This window comes from Rhinolophus ferrumequinum, chromosome 22 (assembly GCF_004115265.2).
Source record: "Rhinolophus ferrumequinum isolate MPI-CBG mRhiFer1 chromosome 22, mRhiFer1_v1.p, whole genome shotgun sequence".
Classification (NCBI taxonomy): Eukaryota; Metazoa; Chordata; class Mammalia; order Chiroptera; family Rhinolophidae; genus Rhinolophus; species Rhinolophus ferrumequinum.
Genome location: NC_046305.1, coordinates 12,484,803 through 12,510,746, shown reverse-complemented (window position 1 = coordinate 12,510,746; position 25,944 = coordinate 12,484,803). Strand labels below are relative to the sequence as shown.

The 25,944-nt window shown below is 39.1% G+C and overlaps 1 protein-coding gene across 1 annotated transcript in view; it reads right to left on the bottom strand.

The window, feature by feature from the left end:
• Positions 1-17,991: 17,991 nt before the first annotated feature.
• The window catches only part of TDRD5 (tudor domain containing 5), a 67,434-nt gene continuing 59,481 nt past the window's right edge, over positions 17,992-25,944 (bottom strand). The window contains exons 17-19 of the mRNA XM_033091990.1: positions 25,404-25,547; positions 23,964-24,174; positions 17,992-18,239 (exon numbers count right to left, since the gene is read on the bottom strand). Of these exons, the coding sequence (XP_032947881.1) occupies positions 17,992-18,239; positions 23,964-24,174; positions 25,404-25,547 (603 nt within the window). The remainder of the gene's footprint in view (positions 18,240-23,963; positions 24,175-25,403; positions 25,548-25,944) is intronic.

Genomic DNA, 25,944 nt, shown 5'->3' with positions numbered 1-25,944 from the left:
GGAGGGAGACTGTTTTCTGTGGAGGCTTTGGAAGTTTTGCACAATGTGTATATTATTAGCTATAAAAATTCCCCAAACATTGGATTTTACAGTATGGGGAGTTAAAGAATCTTGAGAGATCATTCATCCCTCTCCCCTACCTCTTACAGGGCCAAACCAAGCTGCCCAACATATTGTTCCAGAGAAAGAGGAATGGAAACAGATGCCAAGTGATTTTTGCAGGTCACCTTGATAGTTAATTGTGGTTTTCCTGTCTTCTCACTCAAACCCAGCTCTGTTAGCATTTGTTTTATTAGACATTGTTAGTAGCCATTCATGAATCTGAGAAAACGTTATACTTTCAAGAAGACTGGCATATTTCATCAACCCTGTAGTCCTGGGAAAATTTGCAGTGGGATTCCTTGATGCTGATTGTCCTTGGAAATTGGGAGCCCGTTCAGGTTTTATTAAATCTGGCCCTGGTTTCTAGCCACAGATGCAAAGTTCATCCATAATTAAGCAGATGAGAACTTTGCAGGGAAGAAAGGTGATTCGGGAGCCCAAGATAGATTCAAGATGGTATGTGTCCCTCTCTCTCTGCCAAAATGTCAGACACGGCCTCTGCAGGTCTGGACCAAATGGTGGGAGCCATCACTGAAGTAAGGGGATCATAAATCACAGAAACAGATTGAGGCACTCTGCAGGATTCTTGTCATGAGTCATTTTTCTTTTTCTGGGACCCACTGTGTTTGGGACAACCCTAGAGGGTTCGTGTTCTAATACTTGCCAAGGCTGAGGCTGTGAACAACAGATTTATATACAGAATGCCATTCAGTGATGAAGGAGAGTTCTAATTTTCACTAGAATTCATGTTAACTTTTGGATTAAATAGTATCAATCCTTATCTAAATTCTTTTTATTCCAAAAATACTCCAAGTATTATTACCAAAGCTACTACTGCAAATCCCAAAGCTACTATTAGGGAAAGCTATTCATTCCTAAAGATTTAAGGGGCTCAGACAGAAGTTGACACGAAGAAGGGAGAATAAATTACACTTATTGAGTACCTCCTCTAACACACCCGATGCAGTTGAGACTTTGGTATGAATTTGGGAAAAGAAGGATCAGTGACCAATATACTTTGTAAATATTCTTCATGAAACATGGAGGGGGGTGGATAGCAATTGCTCTGAGAGTATAGAACAGAAACCTTGGTCTAGAACCCGAATGACTTACAATGAGAAGCATCTCGATTTCCTGATTCTGATTTCTAATGTTGTCCTCTAATAACTGGGCAGGCCTCAGAATTCAAACCAGAAATAATCCTAGGTTCAGTCTTATCCATACTTTAGGGGCAGAGTGGGGATGGGGCATGGAAATTCTCATGATCCTATCACAGATGCACTAAACCAGAAAACTTAAAGGTGGGCCTGTTGTCTATACAGTCTAATAGCTCCACAGGTTGAGTCTGAGCCATGTCTCTGGTAAAGAGCCATCATTGTACAGCACAGTCAGTCCTAAGCCTCCTCTGGGACTGTGACATCAACAGCTCCCTACTGGGTAGAAGCTTTGCTCCTATCAAAAGGCTGTTTTTCATTAGCTTTTTTTTTTTTTTACTGAGATATAACTCATGCCATAAAATTTACCCTTTTAAAGTATACAATTCAGTAATTTGTAGCTTATTCATAAAGTTGTGAAACCATTGCCATTACCTAATTCCAGAATATTTTCAGCAACCCACAAAGAAACTCCACACCCATTAGCAGCTACTCCCCGGTCTCCCCACCCCACCAGGTGTTGGCAATCACTAACCGACTTTGTCTGTATGGATGTGCCTATTCTAGAAATTTCATATAAAAGGAATCACACAGTATGTGGCCTTTTGTGTCTGGCTTGTTTCACTTACCGTAATGTTTTCGAAGTTTCGTCTATGTCATAGCATGAATCAGTACTTCATTCCCTTTTATGGCTTGAAAAATATTCCACCATATGGACGGATCACATTTTGTTTATCCATTCACCAGTTGTCATGATCCATTTGGATTGTTTCCACTTTTTTTTTTTTTGACCATTATGAATAATGTTTCTATGAACATTCCTGTCCAAGATTTTGTAAGGACGTAACTTTTCATTTCTCTTGGAGAAATAGCTAGGAATGGAATTGCTAGGTCATATGGTAATTTTGTTTAGCCTGACTGATTTTCAAAGCAGCTGCATCATTTTATATGCTTACCAGAAATGTATGAGCATTCCAATTTCTCCACATCCTCACCAACACTTGTTATTATTTGTCATTTTTATTATAGCCATGGTAGTGTGAAGTATTACACTGTGATTTTGCTTTGCATTTTCCTGATTGCTAACAATGTTCAGCTCCTTTTAATGTGCTTATTGGCCATTTGTTTGTCTCCTTTGGAGAAATGTACATTAAGATCCTCTGCCCATTTTAATTGGGCAATTTGTCTTTTTATTTAGTTGCAAGAGTTCTTTATATACTCGTATTCTAGATACAAGTACCTTAATTTGCAAAAATTCTCCCCCATTCATTGGGCTGTCTTTTCACCTTCCTGATACATCCTTTGAAGCACAGAAATTATTAATTTTGATGAAATCCGATGTATCTATCTTTTTCTTTTGTTGCCTCTGTTTTTGGTGTTCTATCCAAGAAATCATGAATAAATCCAAGATCACCAAGATTTATGCCTATTTTCTTTTAAGATTTTTATAGTTACAGCTCTTAAATTAGGTCTTTGATCCATTTTCAGTTGCTTTTGTATATGATGCAAGGAAGGGTCCAATTTCATTCTTTTTCATGTGGCTATCCATTTGTCCTGGCACCATTTGTTGAAAAAAATGGTCCTTTCTCCATGAACCATCATGGTACTCTTGTCAAAAATCAATTGAGTAAAAATATATGGGATTATTACTTGACTGGCAAATTCTATCCCATTGATTTGTATGTCTATCCTTATGCAAGTACCACATTGTTTTGATTACTGTAGCTTTATAGTAAGTTTTGAAACTTGAAAGTGTGAATCCTCTAACTTTGTTCTCTTTTTTTACCCCAAAGGTTGTTTTGGCTTGGGAATTAACATGAATTTTAGGAGTAGCTTATCAATTTCTACAAAAAGCCAGCTGGATTTTGATAAGGGTTGTAATGATCATTTCAGGAGTATTGACATCTTAGTATAGTTAAGTCCTCCAATACATGAATATAGAATGTCTTTTCATTTATTTAGGTCTTCTATAATTTCTTTCAACAGCATTTTGCAGTTTTTAGTATACAGGTCATGGACTTTTTCTGTTATATTTACTCCTAAATGTTTTATTCTTTTTAATATCTTTGTAAATGGAATTGTTTTAATTTCATTTTTAGATTGTTCATCACTAGAATAAAGGAATACAGCTGATTTTTGCCTATGGATCTTATATCTTGAAGCCTTGCTGAATTTGTTTCTTAGTTCTAATAGGTTTCTCGTGTATGTGTGTATGTGTGTGTGTGTGTGTGTGTGTGTTTGTGTGTGTGTGAGCATTTTTCATTTATACAAGATCATGTTGTCTACAAATACAGATTTTCTTTCTCTTTTCCAAGAGAAATGTCTTTATTTGTTCTAGTTGTCTGTCTGTCTTCATCTGAACCTGCGGTATAATACTGAATAGAAATGGCACAAATGTACATTCTTGTCTTGTTCCTGGTCTTTTGGGGAAAAGCTTTCAGTCTTTCACCACTAAGTACAATGTTAGCAGTGGGATTTTCATCAAGGCCCTTTATCAGTTGAGGAAGTCCCTTCTATTCCTAGTTTGTTGAATGTTTTCATAATGAAAGGGTGTTGGATTTTGTCAAATGCTTTTCTGCATATCTATTGAGATGCTCATGTGGTTTCTTTATATATTTTTGAGTTATTATCTTAGTGGTGGTCATAGGGATTACAATTAACACCTTCAATTATCACAATATCGTTCAGATTAATACCACCTTTCAATTCAATTTCAATAATGTGATGTTTAATTTTATGTATCAACTTGACTTGGCCATGTGATACCCTGGTATTTGGTCAAACATTATTCTGGGGTCTCTTTAAAGGCATGAGATGAAATTAACATTTAAATGGGTAGACTGAGTAAAGCAGATTGCCCTCCCAGATGTAGGTGGGCCTCATTCAATCAGTTGACGGCCTGAAGAGAACAACATGAGTGTCCTTCTCTCGGGTAATAGAGAATTCCTCCAGCCTGATTGCTTTCAAACTGGGACATCAACTTTTTCTCACTTTCAGACTTGAGCTGAAACATTGGCTCTTCCTGGGTTTTGAGCCTGCTAGCCTCCCGACATGAACTATACCATTGGCTCTCCTGGGTCTTCACCTTGCTGACTCACCCTGCAGACCTTGAGATCTGTCAGACTCCATAATCAGATAAACCAATTCCATATAATAAACAAACAAACAAATATCCTATTGGTTCTGTTTCTCTAGAGAAACCTAATATGAATAGTGTAGAAAAACTGCACCTATACAGCACTATTCCCCCCTCTTTGTGTCCCTGTTTTCATATAAATTACATCTTGATACATTACATATTCATCAATACAAATTTGTAATTATTACTTTATACATCTGTCTTTTAAATCAGAAGGAAAACAGTTATAAACAAAAAATATAATTTTACCATCTTATATCTTTATCTATCTAGTTACCATACTGGTGCTCTTTATTTCTTCATTTGGATTTGAGTTACTATCTAATGTCCTTTCATTTCAGCATGAAACACTCACTATATTATTTCTTACAGATCAAGTCTGATATAACAAATTCTCTTAGTTTTTTATTTATTTTGAAATGTCTTAATTTCTCGTTCATTGAAGGATATTTTTGCTGGTATAGAATTCTTGGTTGACAGTCTTTTTCTTTCAGCACTTTGAATATGTCATCTCACTGCCTCTGGCCTTGATAGTTTCTGATGAGAAACAAAACATATTTTTACCATCACATATCTTTACGGGTGTAATTACCATTACTGTTGCTCTTTATTTCTTCATTTGGATTTGAGTTACTATCTAATGTCCTTTCATTTCAGCCTGAAGGACTCACTATATTATTTCTTACAGAGGAAGTCTGATATAACAAATTCTCTTAGGTTTTTATTTATTTTGAAATGTCATAATTTCTCATTCATTGAAGGATATTTTTGCTGGTACAGAATCCTTGGTTGACAGTCTTTTTCTTTCAGTACTTTAAATATGGCATCTCACTGCCTTCTGGACTTTATAGTTTCTGATGAAAAATCAGCTGTTACTTTTTTTAAGGACTCGTTGTATGCAATGAATTACTTCTCTCTTGTTGCTTTCAATATTCTTTGTCTTTGGATAGTGTGATTATGATGTGTCTAGGTGTGGTTGTATTTGAGCTTATTCTATGAGAGTCTATTGGTTTTTGTTTTGTTTCCAATTTGGGATATTTTTGACCATTATTTCTTCAAATATTCCTCTTAGAGCCCATTCCTCAGGTTAAAATGGGTCCTTTCACATAAGTGTTAGAGGTGTTTTTGTGCCTTTGAAAGAAAAACAAAAATAAACAAATGGGACTACATCAAACTAAAAAAGCTTTTGCACAGCAAAAGAAACCATCAACAAAACAAAAAAGCAACTGAATGAGAGAAGGTATTTGCAAATGATATTTCTGATAAGGGGCTAATAACCAAAATATATCAAGAACTCCTACAACTCAACAACAAAAAAACAAACAACCCAATTATAAAATTGTCAGTGGATCTGAATAGATATTTTTCCAAGGAAGATATATAAATGGCCAACAGGCACATGAAAAGATGTTCAACATCACTAATTATTAGGGAAATGCAAATGAAAACCACAATGAGATATCACCTCACACTTGCTAGAATGGCTATTATAAAAAAAAAAAGACATAACAAATTTGGAGACGATGCAGAGAAGAGGGAACTCTCATAATACTGTTGATGGGATTGTAAATTGGTGCAGCCACTATTGAAAACAGTATGGAGGTTCCTCAAAAAATTAAGACTAATGCTATCATATGATCCAGCAATTCCTCTTCTGGGTATATACCCAAAGAATATGATAATACTAATTCGAAAAGATATATGTACCCTTATGTTCATTGCAGCATTATTTACAATAGCCAAAATATAGCCCAATTGTCTGGATATATGAATGGATAAAGGATACAGATACACACATACACACACACACACACACACACACACACACACACACACACACACACACACCCTTGGAAAACTACTCAGCCATAAAAAAATGAAATATTGCCATGTGCGACAACATTGATGAATCTTGAGGGTATTATACTAAGTGAACCTTGGGACATGATCTACCAAACCAATCAAAAATAGTGCTTTTGCTTTGGTACTCAAAGTGTAACTTTTTTCCAGTAAAATTATTTTTAAAAAATTTTACAATGTGAATCTTACTTCTCAGAGTCTCACTTTATCAAGGTAATAGGAAAGGATAAATACACCTTGCCAAAATAAGTTTAAAATATAATACTTCCTCATAGGACATTATTGCCAAGAAACAGAAAAGCATTATATTAAGCCACAGGTAAAGGACTGATGGGAAAATCTTCTAGTTGTTGAAGCAAGTACACAGAGAGCAGAGATTCTTTCCCCTTTTTAAATGCATTTTTTTTTTAAAGGAAGATTTAGTTGGGGGAATAGATTTCACTATAAGATAATAATAGTTTCTAAGAGCAATGGGTTAAGTTTAAACTGGGTACTTAAATCCTGACTCTCAAATGTGAAACAAGGGTCAGTGCCACTTAGCCAAGGGCCTGGATGTGTTGTGATAGGGGAGGGGAACTTTGTGGCCAGCCATGGGGTACAGTGAACAAAGGTCAGAGAGAGAAGAGCTGAAAATGAAAATCAGAGAATGCCGAGGATCGGTATAGCTTACTCCCAATTTTGCTGGTCTAGGACTCCCAATCCTGCCTTACAAAATCTGCCAGGTCTAGGATTTCCCTCTAGAACCCTGGGCTGTCATCTAAGGCGTCTAGAGACATCTGGTCATGGAAGGAAAGAAGGAAGGAAGGAAGGAAGGAAGGAAGGAAGGAAGGAAGGAAGGAAGGAAGGAAGGAAGGAAGGAAGGAGGGAGAGAGAGAGGAAGAGAAGGAAGGAAGGAGGGAGGGAGGGAAGGAGGGAGGGAAGGAAGGAAGGAGGGAGGGAGGGATGGCGGACGAGTTCTTGTACTGGCATTTAGTTGATCCCAAGGCCTACTTCTTTTGACCCCCTCTATGCCTGGACAGTTGTACCAGGGACTGTCTTCTTTTAGTAAAGGATGAGCTGTTTTAGTAAATTTAATACCATGGAAACAGGAAGTTACACAGCCTGTGTCAAACAGGCCCATCACAAATGCTCATTGAATTAGAAAATGACAGCCCTCTCATTTAGTGACTAGTACATGCTGAAGGTTCATCTAGAATGAAGGGGGAAAGGTTGGAAAAAACCGTCTGCCACCAAAAATACTGCTTTCTCCATCTTTTCGTTTCTGCCCTTAGCCATGTTACAACTATACCTCTGTAAACCGCCCCTGATTTTTCTAGTTAGCTATTGTATATTAAGATGGTCATTTCTCACATCAGTAATTCAGGGACATAATAGTGCAGAAATAAGGGGGGTCAAAAATCTATACAAAGCTATTGAGTAAACATTATTCCGAGTTTTTCTTTTTTGTTCTGGAACCTTGTAGGGGAAAACGATTTCCAGCAGCAAACCTGCTCCTCGGCGCCCATGTATGCATTCACACATCCTCCCACTCCCACTCCACCTTCCCGTTGGCGTCATTTGAGACTGACGCCAACAGGCTTCCTGCGCTTGCTTTAATTTATCTCTGCTGAGCTACTGCATTGGGGTCACGGGGAGGTTACAGCAGATGTTCTTCTCACTGCTCCTGCTTAATATTCACTTTGTTTTTCTCTTGGGGGTTACCACAGTAGGAACAAAACCGGAGGGGGTGGGGGAGATGAAAAGATATAAAGGGGACTTGGAAGCTATAGAGTTTTCTTTGGAAAGGGGCAAATGTGGCCAGTCGGGTCCAATCCCCTTTCATGTTATCAGACAGGCAGGAAGGAACCTGAACCTCACTATAAGGTCTTTCTAGGTAGGAATTACCTTGTTTATTCTCATATCCTTGGGATTTTGTATAGGGCTTGGCACAGAGAAAATACACAGGTTTTTTGTTAGAGGGCAACACTGAGAGGGGGGACGTGGTAAATGCCCGGGCAGAGAGGCAAGGACAATCTCCCAGAACAGAGGGACGTAAGCGCACTCCTCACCTGGGCCAATAATCTCCTCTCTGGACTGTACACTCTAAGTTCCTTCAAATATGTCACCAGACAAGCTGAAATGGAGGGGACAGAGCGCAATGGAAAGGAGCACAGGTTTTTGAAATCTGTCCTTCATTCAACACATTTTTATCAGGTACCTATGTGCTATTGTTTTAGCCTGTCAGGATACAGTAAAGAACAAAACAGACTAAAAGACCTGCCTGGTGGAGTTGGTATTCTGGTTGTTGGAGACAGATGAAAAACAGTGAAAACTTACAGCACAGCTTAGAAGTTAGGTGCTATGGAAAAAAGTAGAGGGGGGGTAAGGGGGATCAAGTTGACTAGTAATTTTCAAAATGGCCCACGGGGGAAGGTGTGCATCCTGGAGGGAGGACATCCGAGCCAAAGCCCAAAGGTGGGAGCTACCTGGTTATGCTCAAGGAAAGCAAGGTCAGTGAGGGTGGGTGGAGTGAGCAAAGGGGGAGACTGTGGGAGCTGAGGTCAGAGAGATAACAGGGGCACACCCTGTGTAGGGCCTTGTGGGTAGGTGTGGCAGATTTAGCAAACAACAATATGGATTCCCAGTTATTAATAAATGTGAATTTCAGATAAACAATGTTTTTAAAGTATAACTGTGTCCCAGGTATTGCATGAGGCATACTTATACTAAAGAATGACTTGCTGTCTATCTGAAATCCAAACTGAACTGGGCATCTTGCATTTTATCTAGCAACACCACGTAAGGGCCATTATATGGACTCTGAGTAAAACTGGGAGCCTTTGGAGGGTCTTGAGCAGAGGAGGGATTCCATGCGACTCGGCTTGAATGGTTTTCTCCGGCTGCTTTGTGGAGAACACGGGGAAGGAGCAATGCAGGGAGCAGGGAAACCAGATGAGGTTGTTGAAGAAACCCAGGCTAAACACCAGGATTCAGGCCAGGCGGCAGGAGAGAGGTGATGAGAAGGAATGATTCCAGATACATTTTGAAGGGATAGCCAATAGGATGCCCTGGCTGAGTGTCAGGTAGGAGAGAGAGAGACAAGTCCGTGATAACTCCAAGGATTTGGGCCTGCGTGGTGACATGCAGGGAGTTGCAATCCACTGGGTTACAGATGACTCTATAGGCGGTGTGGTTTGGGGTGCAGATGGGGCAAAGGTCATGAATTCCATTTTGGACCTGCTAAGTGTGAAATGTCATTCGGATATGGTGCAGAGGTCAAGTAGGCATTTGAGTATGGAGTCAGGAGAGAGGCCTGGGCTGGAGATATGAATGTGGGAATCTTCAGCAGGTAGATGGCAATGAAAGCCAGGAGACTGGAGGAATAGACAAGACAATAACTGCTGCCCTCCAGAGGTCAGGAAAAAGAGGAGCCAGAAAAGGAGATGCAAAGGACTGACCAACAAGTAGGAGGGAACTCTTGAGAATGTGATGTGCCTGAAGGAGGGAAAGAGCGTCGAATGCTACTGAAAGGTCCGACGAGATGAGTACTGAGGCCTATTGGATTCAGTCACTGGAGACCTCAACAGGAGCACTTTTGGGAGAATGGCGTGGGTGGAATTGGAGTGGGCTCAAGATGGCAGAGAAGAAGCATAATGGGAGACAATACAGACAACCCTTTGGAGACATATTTAGCTCCTGCCACTTACTAGACGAGGCTTTGGGTAAATTCATTTTCTCAGCCTCAAATGTCTCCTCTTGTAAAAAAGGACTAGTAATAGGGATGCTGTAAGAATTAAATAAAATATGTAAAGGGTACGGTACATAATTTAAGTACTTAGTAAACTGATATGATTAACACTATTATAACACAATATTAATTTGTCACAGTGTTGGGGAGATACTTAATCTATCTGTGCCTCAATTTCCTTACCTGTGAAATGGGAGTAATAATAGTACCTACCCCATAGTGCTGTTGTAAGGGTTAAATGAGATAATCTACATAAAGCCCTTGGAACAAGCCGCTTGTGGTACATTATCTAAACTCAATAAAGCTCTTATTATCCAAACAATTTTGCAAATACAGGTCCACCTCTTTTGTAAATGCAATGCTGCCCAGAAATGAATAGTGCACTGAACTTATAAAATACCTTTCCATCTTAGCTACTATGCTTGTGTTAATGTGATCTAAACTCATTAACTTTTGACAGCAGCTGTCTCTGCTGCTTTGCGATGTGTAAAGCCCGATGCAAATGATGGCTATTATAACTGACTCAACATCTTGTCGTGAGCTAAACCCACTCCCTGAACCACAGAAGTTGCCTGTCTTCACTTGAAAGTGAAGTCACAAGGGTTAACAGTTGTTTTCCATCTCCCCAGAGAACCTGGAGAGCGTATAGTCTTATAACACAGAAGCAGAATTCCTGCAGGCATTCTTAATCATTTTGGGGAATCTGAGGTTGCCAAAGACCTTCCCCCAGAAAATACACACACACACACACACACACACACACACACACACAAATTTAACACCCTGTGATAAGAAAATCCTTCTAAAGACTCAAAATGTGCTTAAATTGTAAGAATTTTGCATTTTTTCTAAATCAGAAATTTATAAAGGAAGTGAAAGATATATCTGCTTGGAAAATTCCAACATAAAGATGGAAAGGTTATTTTTTTCTTTTCCTTAGAACTTTTCCAGTGGAGCAAGATAGAAATAGTAGTTGTAGCTTCCAAACATGCTTCTTAGGGGAGTGTTGGTGTTTCCCCACCACCTTCAGGTAATAAAGGCCGACATACAGTGCTCAAGTCTAAGTTCTGTAAAAAGGGAAACCTCTGGGGCAGCTTCCTGTGGGGTCAAATTAGGAGAACCTTTGGACTGTGGTAAGATCATCCTACGAGAATTACTCTGAGACCCTTACTTCCCAGAGTTCACTTATGTCACTTGTTTTTTTAAGTAAAGAGAGGTTGGATGAAGTGAACTCCAAGCCCCACTTCCAACTCTGAAAGTCTACAGTGCTACGCAGCAAAGTGTTGCAAGGAAAGGATTTTTAGCACCAGGCTTGGCCCCTGAACTCCTGTCCTAGATCGCCACCTAGCAGTGAGGAGGAAGCAAAATCGAATCGCTACACAGTTAAAAAAAAAAACAGAAAAAGAAAGAAATCCAGCTTTGGTGAAATATTCCCTCCACCAAATGTACTCTAGGCAGTAAGGCAGGTAGAGAAATCCTGGGTTCATAATCCCCAAGTTAAAATTCTCACGAGGTCTTCACACACCACTTTCACTCTTACTCTCCTGTTTCAGCCCCTGCTCCTGGAAGCTCAGCTCTCTAGCCTTCAAGGAAAACCTGGGCAGTGTGACCAACCAACCCTCATCTGATGCCCTTTGTGTCCCTAGAGCCCGCTCGCACTCCAAAGAATGCAGGAAGACCCATTTTGTTAGGTTTCATATCCGAGGTTCCAAACGCATCCTGCCAAATCAAGATAAACTGATTACTGTTTGAGTCAATAAACGGTTAAAGAAGTCACCACTGGCTCCGCTGTTGGGCATGTTGTTTCAACACTCCCCGTGTTGCCATAATATTTGGTCATTACTGGGAGAGGGGAAAAGCCACGATTTAAGCATATACCGTCCACATGACATCTTTACAATATTTAGTGGGAAAATGGCACCATGGGAGACGAATGAACATGGGATTTAGATGTTAGATAATTCAATGGAGTTTGGGGGAAATGAGGAGATGCTAATCAGTGGGGTTAAGGGCTGAATAACGCGGGACGAGTAAGTTTTGAGATCTGTTGTGCAACATTAAGCCTATAGCTAACAATGCTCTATTGTGTTCAGAAGGCAGATCTCACTGCCTTCAGTGCTCATGCCACAATTAAATGCAAATGAAATTAAAAAATCAGCTGCAGGAGTCTATCACTACCCTGTTTCATTTATTTAAAATAAAAATGACTAACACAACAGTTCTCAACTTCTTATTCCCACGCCAGTGTTTCGAGGGATAAAATGCTCCAGTGTGTCAGAGGGGCCCGCGGTGTCAGAGTTGCATGGAAGGACGAGTGGGGTGGAGTGGACTCTCTCAGAATGAGGCAAAGAACCAGGAAATGGCGGGCAGGAGGGGGCAGCGTGAGTAGTTTGAAAAAGTTCTCCCGTCACCGGGTAGCATGTTCCTCTAACCCAGGGGTGTCCAAACTGCGACCCACGGGCCAACTGCGGCCTGCAATCCATTGTTAATTGGCCAAAATTCCAAATATATATTTAGTTTTACTTAAATAAACCAGGTGAGGCAATACGTACTTCACCTCGAGTGAGGTGGCCCGGCTGTTTGTGTATTTTACCGCATATGGCCTTTGGTGAAAAACGTTGAAAAAAGTTTGGACACCCCTGCTCTAACCCCTTCCTTGAGAATTACCATTCTAAAGTTCAAAATCTACAGTGAGAAAAGGTCAGGACGTTTGTGTGTCGGGGTGGAGGGCGTTCTTGTTGGGACCACCTTCCTGCACAGTGGCTCCCCGCCCTGGCTGCTCACTGAAACACATGGGACCAATGGGGTCAGCACCTCAGGAGGATGATGTAGTCCCCGTTTGTGAAAGCTCCTCCGGGTGATTAACATACAAGGCCAAGCTTGCACACAGTTTATGAAACTAAAAAGTTTAGCAAATACAAAACTTCCATCAATTGCAGAAAAAGTGATTGAAATACACATTGTCTACCTGATCGTAAGCAGGAGATCCATTGCCTAGAACATAAGACGTACAGAGGATGCTATCACTTCATTATAACAAAGGATTCCACTCCTTTACTCTCAACTTACTTAACTGTCCTACTCCTGATCAGTACAGGAATGCTGTGACTTGTAAAATTCATTAAACAAAGGACAAACATTAGCTCTGGCCTGTATCAGGTATGTTTGCTTAAGTTTCATCCTGCTAAGCCAAGGGGAAAACAGGTATCATCCAATAAGAGGAAAGTATCATGAAAAAGAAATATGGAACATCTTGTGGGGATATACTTTGCCTGATAACATCCTAAATGGCACACACGGAGTCTTATTTAACTGACAGGTATTTTCATATACATGGTATAAGAAGAGATTTTCCATCAGAACCTGGGTAACAACATTACAGTAACAGGATGCTTTATCGAGAAGTTATTTTTCTAGTAAGAAAGGAACTGAGCTGCCTTTGCTTTCTACCTGTGGTCCAGTGGAATGACAGATTAAGGACAAGTTTGTAGCAAACACCTCCTAAATGGAGTTTGTGATCCATGTGGAAATAATCTGCTTTAGGCAGAAGAGCTACTGCAGCAAAGGCTTTGAATGTGGCATCAGGACATCACATAAGCACAACTGCTTACTTACAGAGCGCTGAAGTGCAGCCACAAGATGGGACTAGGTTTGGTATTCAGTGTGTGGAACGGTCTCAAGAGAATTTAAGAAACTGGAAGATGTTTTAAAAGGGTTTGACATGTTGCTATAAACAAGAGAAAGTAAACAAGTCTTTGAAATGTGGCTTTCAGGTACTTAAGAAGTGGTTCCAGTGTGAATGAATTTCCAATTTCATGGAATAAATGTATTTATCTACAATATGGCAAAGGTTTACAAAGGCCAAAGTACTTTAAGAATAAAGAAGTCGTGGACTAAAAACGAAGACAAATATTTTAGTCAAGAAGAATATCAAATCTCTTTTCACAACTACACAAATTTTGTACTTTACTCAACTAAGTTCTTTGGGTCACATATTTAAGTGAAATTATCATTCCTGCAGAATCACCGCAACAAAAACTAATTATAAAAAAACCTAGCCATTTTTGACAAAATAAATGCCAACTTCATAAATATTTAAATAAATCAAACAAAATGCTGTTACACACTCCAGAGAATAAGCTAATCATAATTCCTTCATTCCAGTAACTTCCCATTAGTTCCACAACAAAAGTTGAGACAGCAGAGATTCATAAATTTGGTTTCCTCATCAAAATATCTAAATTGCACATCAAGAAGTAATAATCAAGTAAACACTGTTTCTTACAACCATTTTTCCATAAATTAAAAAACATTTTAAATAATTCTAAAAGAAATACAAAGTTTATACCAAACAGAAAAAGCTAAAAACATTTCTTGAAAACTATGCTTATAATCAAGAAAATTTAGCGGTGAATAAATTCTCTACTCAGTTTTGGGGTAGATCAAACAATGTTATCTGAAAAGTGGAACACAAGGGAATTATGATTCTAAATATCACAGCAGTCTTTGACTAAGAAATTAAAACAATTTGTCTACATGGTTAAACAGCAGAGTTTAAAATATTCTGGTTCCAATAGGCCAATGACACCAAAACTTACCAGACTGACTGGTGACCGAGACAAAAGACACCTACAACTGTTAGGAATGGGGCTAAGTTCAAAGAAAACACAGGTTTAGTTGATACACGCCTTGGTTGGCATGTTGGAAAACGTCAAGATCTGAATGGGCTTTAGGAAATGAAATCTTGTAAATAAGTCTTAGGGATGGCTCCTGCAAAATTATGAATAATGCTGTCGTGGCCCTGGATGTATAAATAAGCTGCATTTAAGTCAGAGAAGACATTAAAAGTTTGTTAGAAAAGCCTGCTACACTGTATAAAAATTAACAGGATGATTCAGAAAGACTGCTCTGTAAGATGTTGGTTTCTCACTCCTTATAATGCCTCCCTTTCAGATTTTTTTTGGTAGAGCTGGCCCACTGTTATCTAAGCTATTATTCATGTTCAAGAATACGAGATCTTAGTAAATCTACCTCTCTCCTCTCCCAAACCAGGGGTTTGCTCAGCTACCGGAACCACCAGTCTTTTGGACATGTTTACCAAACTATGTCTTCAGATGTCAAATCATTTAAACTACATGAGAGAGTTGCAATATTTTCCTCTGGAAAGGGCACCGAGCTAGGAGTCAGCAGATAAGGGAATGTAAACTGTGTGACTGTAGGCAAGTCAGTCTTTCTAGGGTTCAAATTTCCTCATCTAAGGTCCCTTCTAGATCAAATTTCTGTAATTCTAAGTCTTTAAGTTAAACATAGTCTGACTGAAGGCAGAAGCCTCTAGTTATACCCTCGCTTGAAATAGACAACTGGCATCTCAAATGCGTGAGTTAGGGGGAAGAGGCACGGCTGGCTGTAGTGGGCAAGGCCCCTCATCCCCATGGCGTGTTTTTAGATGGAACAGCGGTATTAGCTACAAGCCACTGGACTGAAAACCTGAGGGTCTATTAGTAAAGCCACTCCCTCTTCCATCCCTAAAGAGTTTATAACCAGGGTTTTCCTGTAGTTCTCACCCCCATTCTCTCTCACACACCTCAGGCTCCCACCTCCCAGTCAACATTTCTTGGGGACCTCCATTACTTCTAATAGATCCTTAGCACCAAATACGTGGGAACGGGGGCTGTTTCAAGTATAGATGTCAACCCATCTTTTAACAATAAAAAACAATTAATTTAACCCTAAACCACAGAGTATCTACGTATCTTTTGAACATTTCTTATTGCTGTTCGTGCCCATATACAGAAACCTATTTACTCATTTTCAAATGAACTACTAAATTTGTTTGATGCTTTGGACTATTTTAGTTAACTACCAAACAAAGCCCATCTAAAAGGTACATAAACAAATGGACAGATTGGTTGTCCTACTCAAAGCCAAGTGGTCAAAATACACAAGCCTCTCAACAGTCCATTCTATACTTTGCTAACTCAAATAGGATGTTAACTATTAATTACTAAATTACATTAATTGTACATTAATTGTAAATTAAATTACAATTAATTACTAAATTGGCTCATTTCTAAGTGTGTTGACACTTATCAGTGTGAGATAGCTCTGTCTAAATGATTCTCTATCTGGCCATTTGCAAATGGATAGGATTCTGAAAGAGCCTTCACAAAAATCTCCCCATCTAATTGCCAAAGTGTAAAATCAGTCGCTGTCAGGTTACCCAGCATTGGCCGAGTTCCTCCTGGTAGCCGAGTACTATTACAGAGAGGGTTACAGTCTGACCTACTAAATATGTAAATATTGCTTCTACCTGATTCACCTTGTCCCAAACCCAATGACTGCCCAGCTGGAGAAATGTATTACTCAAACTTGGTTTCTTCTTTAAAGGAAGAATTCTGAAAAGCATCATTCCAAATGAATTTTCTTCTTTAGAAACAAATTATGGGTAATTACCTAAACATACATGATTTCCAATCCACATCACAGGTGAGTATCACAAGTACTATTTAACGGTCATATTTAACTGTTTATTGACCCTCCACATAACTCTTCAGCAGTCTTCCCCACTAAAAATACCTGATATAAAATCATAAAAATCCAAATGGGAACTTGTACTTTCTGGGTCAACTATCAGTAATGTTTCTAGATTACCTTTTTTTTTTGGTCAGTTGGTATACCATCATTATTCTAGATATACTGGAATTAAAGGTGAATCTAGATTTTTAAATTTTATTTCATTACACGTTTTCTCTAAGGATTTTAAACCAAAAACTATCAGCATTTAGAGACTCTGGGTTTAACTTTGTTTTACGAATACTTACTTCTAAGAAAGAAGTTTCAGCCAGTAAGACTCTAAATTCAAATGTACTTTTATATTTACTCTCATCTCACTCCCTTCCTCAGTGTGCATTTTGCTGATTAAGTAGTTGAGAAGGAAAGAGGAGAGATTCCTTATGGTAGAAAGAGAGAAAGGAAGGAGAGGCTACTCTGCCATTGGATGCCAAAACAGGAGGTCTTAGAAGAGGGCCTAGAAAGGTGAGAACCTAGTTACATGCCAGCCTGTAAGTCACACCTCTTTCTCTGAATCTACTTCTAAGACACGCTTCTGTATTGGATTTTTTAATTTTGGGGAGAAGTCTGGTATTTTACCACAAATTAATATCACTCACATTCTTTAATTTCACCTTTTGTTCTTTTCTTTTCTCTTGATGGTTTATGCTATGAGTTTAATAGAATGTCATATAGTATTTCACACAATTGGACTTCAGAGAACATCATGTTATATAAAATGCTTAAACAATACTACCATTGAAGAACTGCCACGTTAAGGTCCCTGCAAACTGTGATGACCACAGAGATGGCTCAGCTAAGTTTCAATCAGTCTGTATAATTTTGTTACTAGTCTCCGAGGAATTGGCTATACTGAAAAACTGCTTAATTTTTTAAAATGTAAATATATTTGTATTACCAAAGCTTCGGGTGTGGATTTTCTTACAGATCCTACTACTTCAAAGAAATAATGACGGTAAGGATCGAAGCCCTGAATTCTCTCTCTGATACAGAAGATTTAAAACGGATAGAAAAAGCAGTCGTAAAATTCAGACATGGTTTTTCTGGAGACAGGGATATGAGATGGTTTTTTTGTCTTACTAAATATGGATCACAAAACCTTAGTTTTTCAGTTTTCATTTATCAGTCATGATATATTCAAGAAAACCATTTATAGAAACATAAAAAACAAAAAATAAAAACTCCATTAAACTACTATATTAAACAAAAGTGAACTACATAGAATAAGAAACATAAATAAAAATTAAAAATTAACAATAAATGCCAATACTTACACAACAAAGTAGACTGTTAGCACAATAAAAGTACCGTACAGTCATACAGAAAGACAAAGGTTTCAGCTACCAAAATACTGTTTTGTCTCAATACCTCCTCCTTGTGTTGGCCTGGGAAATCACCAGGCCCTAAGCAATGGGTTTATTCTCTCCTCCCTTCCTCCCTCACGCTTCCATCCGTTTCACACTGGGGTACCAGTGCAGGAAGCTCCTGGATGTGGCTAACCGGGCAGCAGCTCCTAAGGCAGCAGTGGCTGTACTTCGAGGAATGTAGAATTTCTGAGAAATCTGGTGCTCAGGAGACAAAATCAAAGAGAGCTGGTCCACGGCTCCATGACTGTTATCTTTGAACACTGTAATAGCATGGCTACTAGAAAAATCTTCATTCTTTAGGCTCTTTGGAGAGCTTTCCACTGAAAAAGAAAGAAAGCACAGGTCTTTTCAAGGGGTTCTCACACTCACTGCCTTCTCTCTCCTATTCTAGAGCTTTGCTAACATGTGTTGCAATCATCTTCTGTTAGGCGCTGACAATTACCAAGAGCAAATCAGAGAGGATGCGGCTTGGAAACCAATCAACAAATGGAAAGGAAACGAGAACGGGGATCATGCCCTTGAGATAAAATAAACTCTTGTCTGGATGGAGGCAAAAACGAGGGAAAAAATGCACTCTGAACAAGGAAGGGAAGCTTTCTTTCTAGGACATCACAAAACAAATTGGATATAATTCCAATTCCAGGGAAGAGTCCTTAATCTCCCCCATATCCTTCCAGCAGTGAGCAAAACAGTGTCCCATGGACGTATTCTATTGCCAAAGTGATTCCAATTCCAAGTCTGTGCCACTATAAAAACCAAACTGACCAAGACTGGTTGCTATGAAGTTCCAAAAGCCAGTTATCAGCCATAAAATGAATTCTTTAGGAATTAGTTTCAACTTAGAAGAATGAACCTTTCAAATGAAATAAATTGCTGGGAACTCACATGTCCCAAAGACCCGAACAGCTGAAGAAGAGAAAGCTAGACATGCTCACATGTGTACGCTAGACCAGTCCTACTAAAAGTAGCTGGTCTAGGAAGTGCTTATTACCTGCCTACAATAAAGGAAGGAGCTTTTGCCAGCATACCGCTTCCTTCAAGAAAGTCCTGCTTCAGAAAAAAAAAATCTAGGTGAGCTGAACAACATGCTATTGTATTTTCCACCATCATAAACGCTTCACAGACTGGCATCGGTCTTGCTGACTTCACTTTGAAAAGCACTGCTTTAGACCTTAAAAACACATTTGTGACAAATTATGTTCAAGGAAGATTTGACAGAGCATTCTAAAGAGTAAAACTCTAACCATGTAACTAAAATGCCCACTAGAAAGGAAAAGATATGGTGAGTTCTAATGCAATAATACGGTTTTACCGGAAGTCTTTGGTGAGCTCAGATTTTAAAAGACATAAAAATATGAAAGCAGGGATACATGATCAAAGGATTTAAAAGAGTAGCAAAGCTTCTGCTTCCAGACATGATGTTAATTCAACAAGGATTGAAAAACAATCTTTCCTGCTTTAAACAATTGGAGGACTGGGTGAAATATATGAAACAGCAGCTTTCAGACACTGAACCACAAGCGTGCAGGACAGAGATCCCTGAGAGAAGGAAAAAACCGAAGTGAGCCCTGCAAGTACCGTAGCTCACTGTCAGGAGATAATTTCCAGGCTGCATGCAGCACAGGAGGAAGAATCCAAACTGAGCCTGGAGGTCTTGGTGGGTTGAGACGACAGAGTCTATAATTTTGGGGGGAAAAGTACCAGAGAAGAGAAGAGCTGCAGAGAGAGAAGCTGCTGGAGACCTGCAGAGAGGTCCTTTAAGTCTTAGGCTGAGTAGTGATCCGACTCGTGCATGAGTCAGGAAACCACCAAGGCTAGGGGAAAACTATCAGACAGGAGCGGGCAGAGCAATCACTGCAGCTTATACGGGGGCAAAACAGTTTGTGTTCCCAGCAGCCATAGTGTAGGGATACCCTAACACATAGGACATCCAGGCCCAACAATACCCTCAGAAAGCTACTGCCTAAGTAGTCAGACCAACAGAGTAAAGACTTCTCTCGACCAGCCTAATGAAGCCTAAAACAAACAGAAAGAATCCAACCAATTCCAGGTAATTTCACTGCATTCCCTCCACCTCAAACAAATAAATAAAAAGGTAGATATATAGATACAAAGGAAAGAAGACAGGGCGGGAAGGAGAGAGGGGGAAAAGAGACCCAAGTCAACAATCTAAAATTCATAGTGTCTTGCCAGCCAATAAAAAATTTACCAGATATCAAAGAAGCAGAAAAATATGACCTGTTATCAGGAGAAAAATCAATCAATAGAAGCTGATTTCCAAATAATACAGCTGACAGAATGCAGAAATGATACATTGCTAGAATCACAAGACATTAAAATATCTCTTACATGAATACTCCAGGTTCTCAAGAAGGCAGAGGAACAATATGACTATGATGGGGAGAAAAATGGAAGCGATAGAAAAGATCCAAACCAAACCTCTAGAGATGAAACACATCGTTTCTGAGATGAAAAATATACTGGATGGGAAAAGAACATATTACACACTGAACAAGAAAACGTTAGCACACTTGGAGACATAATAGTAGAAACAATCTAATAGCAAACAAAGAATGCGAACAGGAACGCTATCAGTGAGCTGTGGAACAACAGCAAATGGTCTAGCACGTGTGTAACGTGCAACTGGAGTCAAAACCGGGAGAGAGTGACTGAGAAAACATTTAAAGAAATAATGATTGAATTCTTTTTGAGGGTTGGACATTTATTCCTAACACAGAGCCTATGCAAGACATCTCCAGAGCAGGGTCCGAGTGGGCCCTTGCACCTCAGCTGCTCTACCTTCCAGGCCCCGCCTGCTGCCTTCCCAGCCCCCCGTGTTTGCTTCGGCAGGCAGCAGGAAGCATCAGAGACAGGCTCAGGCACAGGGTTAGATAAAGCTCTTCTGCTGGAATGATGGCAAGTTGGCCCAGAGGCTGGTCTGTTGCTTCCCCTCCTGGGAGGTTCTGCCTCCACTGCAGTTAAGGCCACCAGGGTGAAAGCAGGGTCAGGGCTGGGACCCATGGGAGCCTTGGGAAGCACGAGGTGGGGTCAGTGGGCTTGGGAGAGTAGAGATTGGGAAGGGCCTGATTAGAATGGAAACTGATGATTTTTCTAAATTTAATGGAAACTACAAACTCACAGACCCGAGAAGCTCAATTAACCTCAGACAGAAGAAATACGATGAGAACCACACCAAGGCACCTTCTAATCTGATTGCTGAAAACCAGTGAGTGATATAAGAGAAAATCTTAAAAGCAGCCAGAGAAAATAATACATTACAGTAGTCCCCCTTATCCATAAGGGATGTGTCCCAAGATCCCCAGGGGATGCCTGAAACCCCAAACAGTAATGAATACTATATGTACTGTTTGTTCATACATACATAGTTTAATTTATAAATTAGGCACAGTAAGAGATTAACAACAATAACTAAGAAAGTAGAACAATTATAACAATATAAAGTAATAAAAGTTATGTGAATGTGGTCTCTCTCTCTCTCTCTCTCTCTCTCTCTCTCTCAACATAACTGATCTGATAACCGAGACGGCTACCAAGTGACTAATAGGTGGCTAACGTATAAAGCGTGAAGATGCTCGACAAAGGGATGATTCAGGTTCTTGGCAGGATGGAGCAGATGGCAAGGGATTTCATCACGCTACTCAGAATGGCCTGCAATTTAAAACTTATGAAATATTTCTGGAATTTTCCATTTAGTATTTTCAGGTATGGTTGACCACCGGTAACTGAAATCACAAAAGTGAAACCATGAATAAGTAGGAACTACTGTACAGAGGAACAAAAATAAGAACAACAGATTTCTTGTCAGAAACACTGACAGAATGACATGTTTTAATGCACTGAAAAATCTGTCAACCTATAACTCTACGTCCATAAAAACAATCTTAAAGGAATAAAGGGAAAATAATGGCTTTTTCTAATGTACAAAAGCTGAGAGACTACATCAGGAGCAAACCGGCAATACAAGAAACGTTACAGTTCTGCAAGAAAAAAAGAATACTATTACATGAAAAGCTGGACTGACAACAGGCATTGGCAAACTACAGCCTACCACCTGTTTTGCAAGTAGAGTTTTATTGGAAAAGAGCTATACTTATGCATTTGTGTACTGGCTATGGCTACTCTGGTACTATACGGCACAGGTGAGGATTTGCAACATAGACCGTATGGACTGCAAAGCTGAAAATATTTACTTTCTGGCTCTTTACAGAAAAGCTTTTGCTGTACAAATCAGGTTTCCTGATTTCTACAATGAAATAAAGAACACTGAAAATGACAAACACTGAGGAGACAAAAAAGAATTTTCTCATTTTTTACTTTCTTTAAAAGTGACTTTGTAGCAAAAATAATAAGAATGGATTTTGAGATTTACAACATATGAAGAAGTAAAAAACATAACAATAGCTCAAAGGCTGGGATGGGGAAAACGGAAGCATGCTGTTTAAGGTTTTCGTACTATACATGTGATAATTTGAAGTTAGCAATTTAAATATATAGAGTATAAATCCTATAGCAAACATTCAAAGAACAAAAACAAAACAACAGAGTAAATAAAAAGTCCAGAAATAGACCCTCACATATACAGCCTACTGAGTTTTGAGAAACATATCAGGCAGTTTAATGTAAAAAGAATATTCTTTCCAACAAATGGTGCTGGAGCAACTGAATATTTATGTGCAATCAAAATAAACATTGACCTTTATATCACACCATATACAAAAAGTAATGAATTGGATTACAGGCCTAAATGTAAGAATTAAAACTATAGAACTTTTATAAGTTTAAGACAAAATCTTACTTGGGTTAGGAAAGATTTCTACAGGGCACACAAAAAGCTCAAACTATAAAGAAAAAAAAAATCAACAAATCTGACTTCATCACGCTTCCAAAGACTCTATTAAGGAAAAGGTAAACCATGAACTGGACGGACACACACACACACACACACACCTCCCCCCCCCGCCCCCGAGAAAAGATTTGTGTCCACAACAAAAATGTTTTACAAGTCAATAAAAAGAAGATAGTCCAATAAAAATGAGCAAATACTTAAACAGGCAATTTGTTAATGAAGTTATACAGATGGCACATGAGCACATGAAAAGAAGGTCAACACCACTGGCACATTAGGAAACGTAAATTAAAACCACAATAAGATACCACTACACACCCAACTAAAATGGCAAAATCGAAAGAATTGACGATATGTGTTGGCAAGGATGTGGAGCAATCAGAGCTTTCATTACACTGCTGGCGTGAATACAAAATGGTACAGTCACTTTGGAAAACATTTTGGCACTTCTTAAACACTTCAACATGCAGTGACCATATGACCTAGCAATTCCACTAAGTACATGCTGAAAAGAGATAAAAAACAGTGTGTCTACACAAAGAGCTGTGTGTGAATGAGCACAGTGGCTTTATTCGTAATGGCCCAATCTGGAAACCACCCACATGCCCATCGTCCAGTAAACAGGGAAACCAACTGGGGTCTATCTGCACAACTGGGGACTGCTCAGCGATAACTACCAACGCCCTTTTAGCACTGGCAACATCATGAATGAATCTCTACAACATTTCGCTAAGTGAAAGACGTCACTTTCTCCTTCACACATAAAAACTACATACTGCATGACTCACTTAGTATGAAATTCTAGAAAAGGGAAAGCAACATGCCAGGAGCCAGCATGTAGCAGGAGGGAATGACTGCACAGGAATGTGACGAAACTTTCATACTGATGATAATGTTCTATAACATGATTGCCGGGGTGGTTACAAGACTGCATACATTTGTCAAAACGCATAGAATTGTACACTTGAAAGTCAGCAAATTTTACTGTATGTAAAACCCCTCCCCGACCCCAACTGCAGGAAAAAAAGAAGAGTGGCAAAGTGAAAGGGAACCATTGAGCCTAGGATTTGAGACAAATGCTAAAGACAGCAATTTTTCAAGTTATGTTCTGAAAAAGATAAATGGTTTTTTAGCAACATGGTGAACAACTGTATTTGTTAAATGTAAGTAAACCTACCAGAACCAGAATGCTTTTCTGGGGCATCAAACACTGTAGGAGTTGAATTGAGTGCTGCCGTGGAAAACTGAACTTGCTTTGGCTGAGGGTGAACGTTTTTAGGCTCCAACTGGCTCCGGTCTGCTGAGTGGTGTGACTGGATAAAAGAGATGCAGAACTCCTCCAGTTTGGGCAATGGGGAAGAATCCGAAGGATCCTTTAAGTGTGGCTGCTACAGAATGGGAAAAATGAGGCAAAAGCATGAAAAGTAGCTGTTAGTATAACAGGAAGAATTAAGCCTGTTTTGTCTCCTTACAAACGAAAGACAAATACTTTTTATTTCATATATAAAGTACTCATTTTAAAGAACCTCTCTAGAAAAAAAATAAGTCCTTCTCTGTAGTGACCAACTCAATCAAAAAAACATTTATTGAACACATACTATGAGCAAACATGGTACACGTGTTGCCAGGCACCGCTAAGGAAGAGTAACAGGAAATGAGGGACCACATTCACTGAGCACTCAGTCAGATGCTGTGCTCGATTATTTGCATGTGTTTCTTCATTTAAACATCGGAATGACTGTTGTAGGTGAAGTGTTGTTATGTTTTCTGTATTACAGCTTCTTTCACTTAGTATAATGCTTTTTAAAGAGACATGGAGTAAGTTATCCAGTGTCATTGGTAAATGACAAGGCAGAGATCTATGTGCGTGCCCAACCACACCACCTCCCAGGAAGATACGATCCCTGTCCCTGTGGATCTCACGGTCCTCACGGAGGGAAACAGCGTCTGTGTTGCAGCTTGTCATGGAGAGAGACATTAACTGCATTCTGCAGCGTGAACAGCAAACTAGGAAAGCACAGAGCGTTAAAGGAAGGCTCCTCAGACGTGACAAAAGGTGTATGAAGGAACCACGGTTTGAGAGGAAGAGATGAATATCGCAGAGACTGAATTTGGGCTAAGTGAATGAAATGCTAAATTTTAACACACAAAAGTAGAGAAGCCTAGTAGTCAAATTTCATGATCCACACAAATTGTCCTGCGGTTTTCAGGATGCTCATTAACACAGTTGAAAAACAAGAAACAAATGTATTTTGTTTCAGGGTTAGTGTTTTCTGCCAAAGCAGCATAAGAAAACTGTCCTAGATGATAGGACAGATATAGAGCTTAAAATTTATAGCTAAGATTTAAAAAAAATAGCTGTCTCTCTATCTCTAACATAGACATTTAATCGATCTTTTAATTCTAGGCTCAGGATTTTTGTCTGAAGAGATGAATAACTATATTAAGTTATTTGAAATCAATCTTAAAAACAACATACATTTTATGTATATGTATACTATGAAATGCTAATGAAGAGATCATTAACCAGAATTTTACTTTCTAAAAACGATAGTACTTCTTCATGCAAACCTGTGAAAATAGCATTCATTAGACATGAATATTATTAGGTAAATACCTCTTGAATCCTGGTTGTCCCACTGTTTTCTTCCTGAGCACCTAGTCCTTCTGGTGTTTGAGCTTCTACTTTCGTTCTATCCACAAGGCCTGCAGGCTGCCATGAATCATCCCACACATCTTTGGGTGTAGAAAAACACCAATCCTACAGAGAAAAATTTTGCAATGAACTGAGATCCAGTGCCACGTGATCCAAACAGAGGATAACGTGGACGAGGTAAATGCAAGGAGGCAATGGATATTAAACAAGAAAAGGTACTTGTTAACTTTCTATATCAGTGTGACTTTTCTCCCTGTGTTAGTGGTCCACACACAGTATCTTGAATCCCTTTGTACATAGATCTCATAAAAGCAAATACAATTTATTTGTAGTATTTTCTTCAATACTATCTTCATGGCTAGATGATTTTTCATGATCATCTAGTATTTAAGCGACATAGATTATAAGGAGCAACTTAACTGCACACATTTCTTCTTTTTCATAACCAGTAGGAAAGAAATTAAAATTTAATAGATAGTTAGGACCAATACTAATTAGCAAA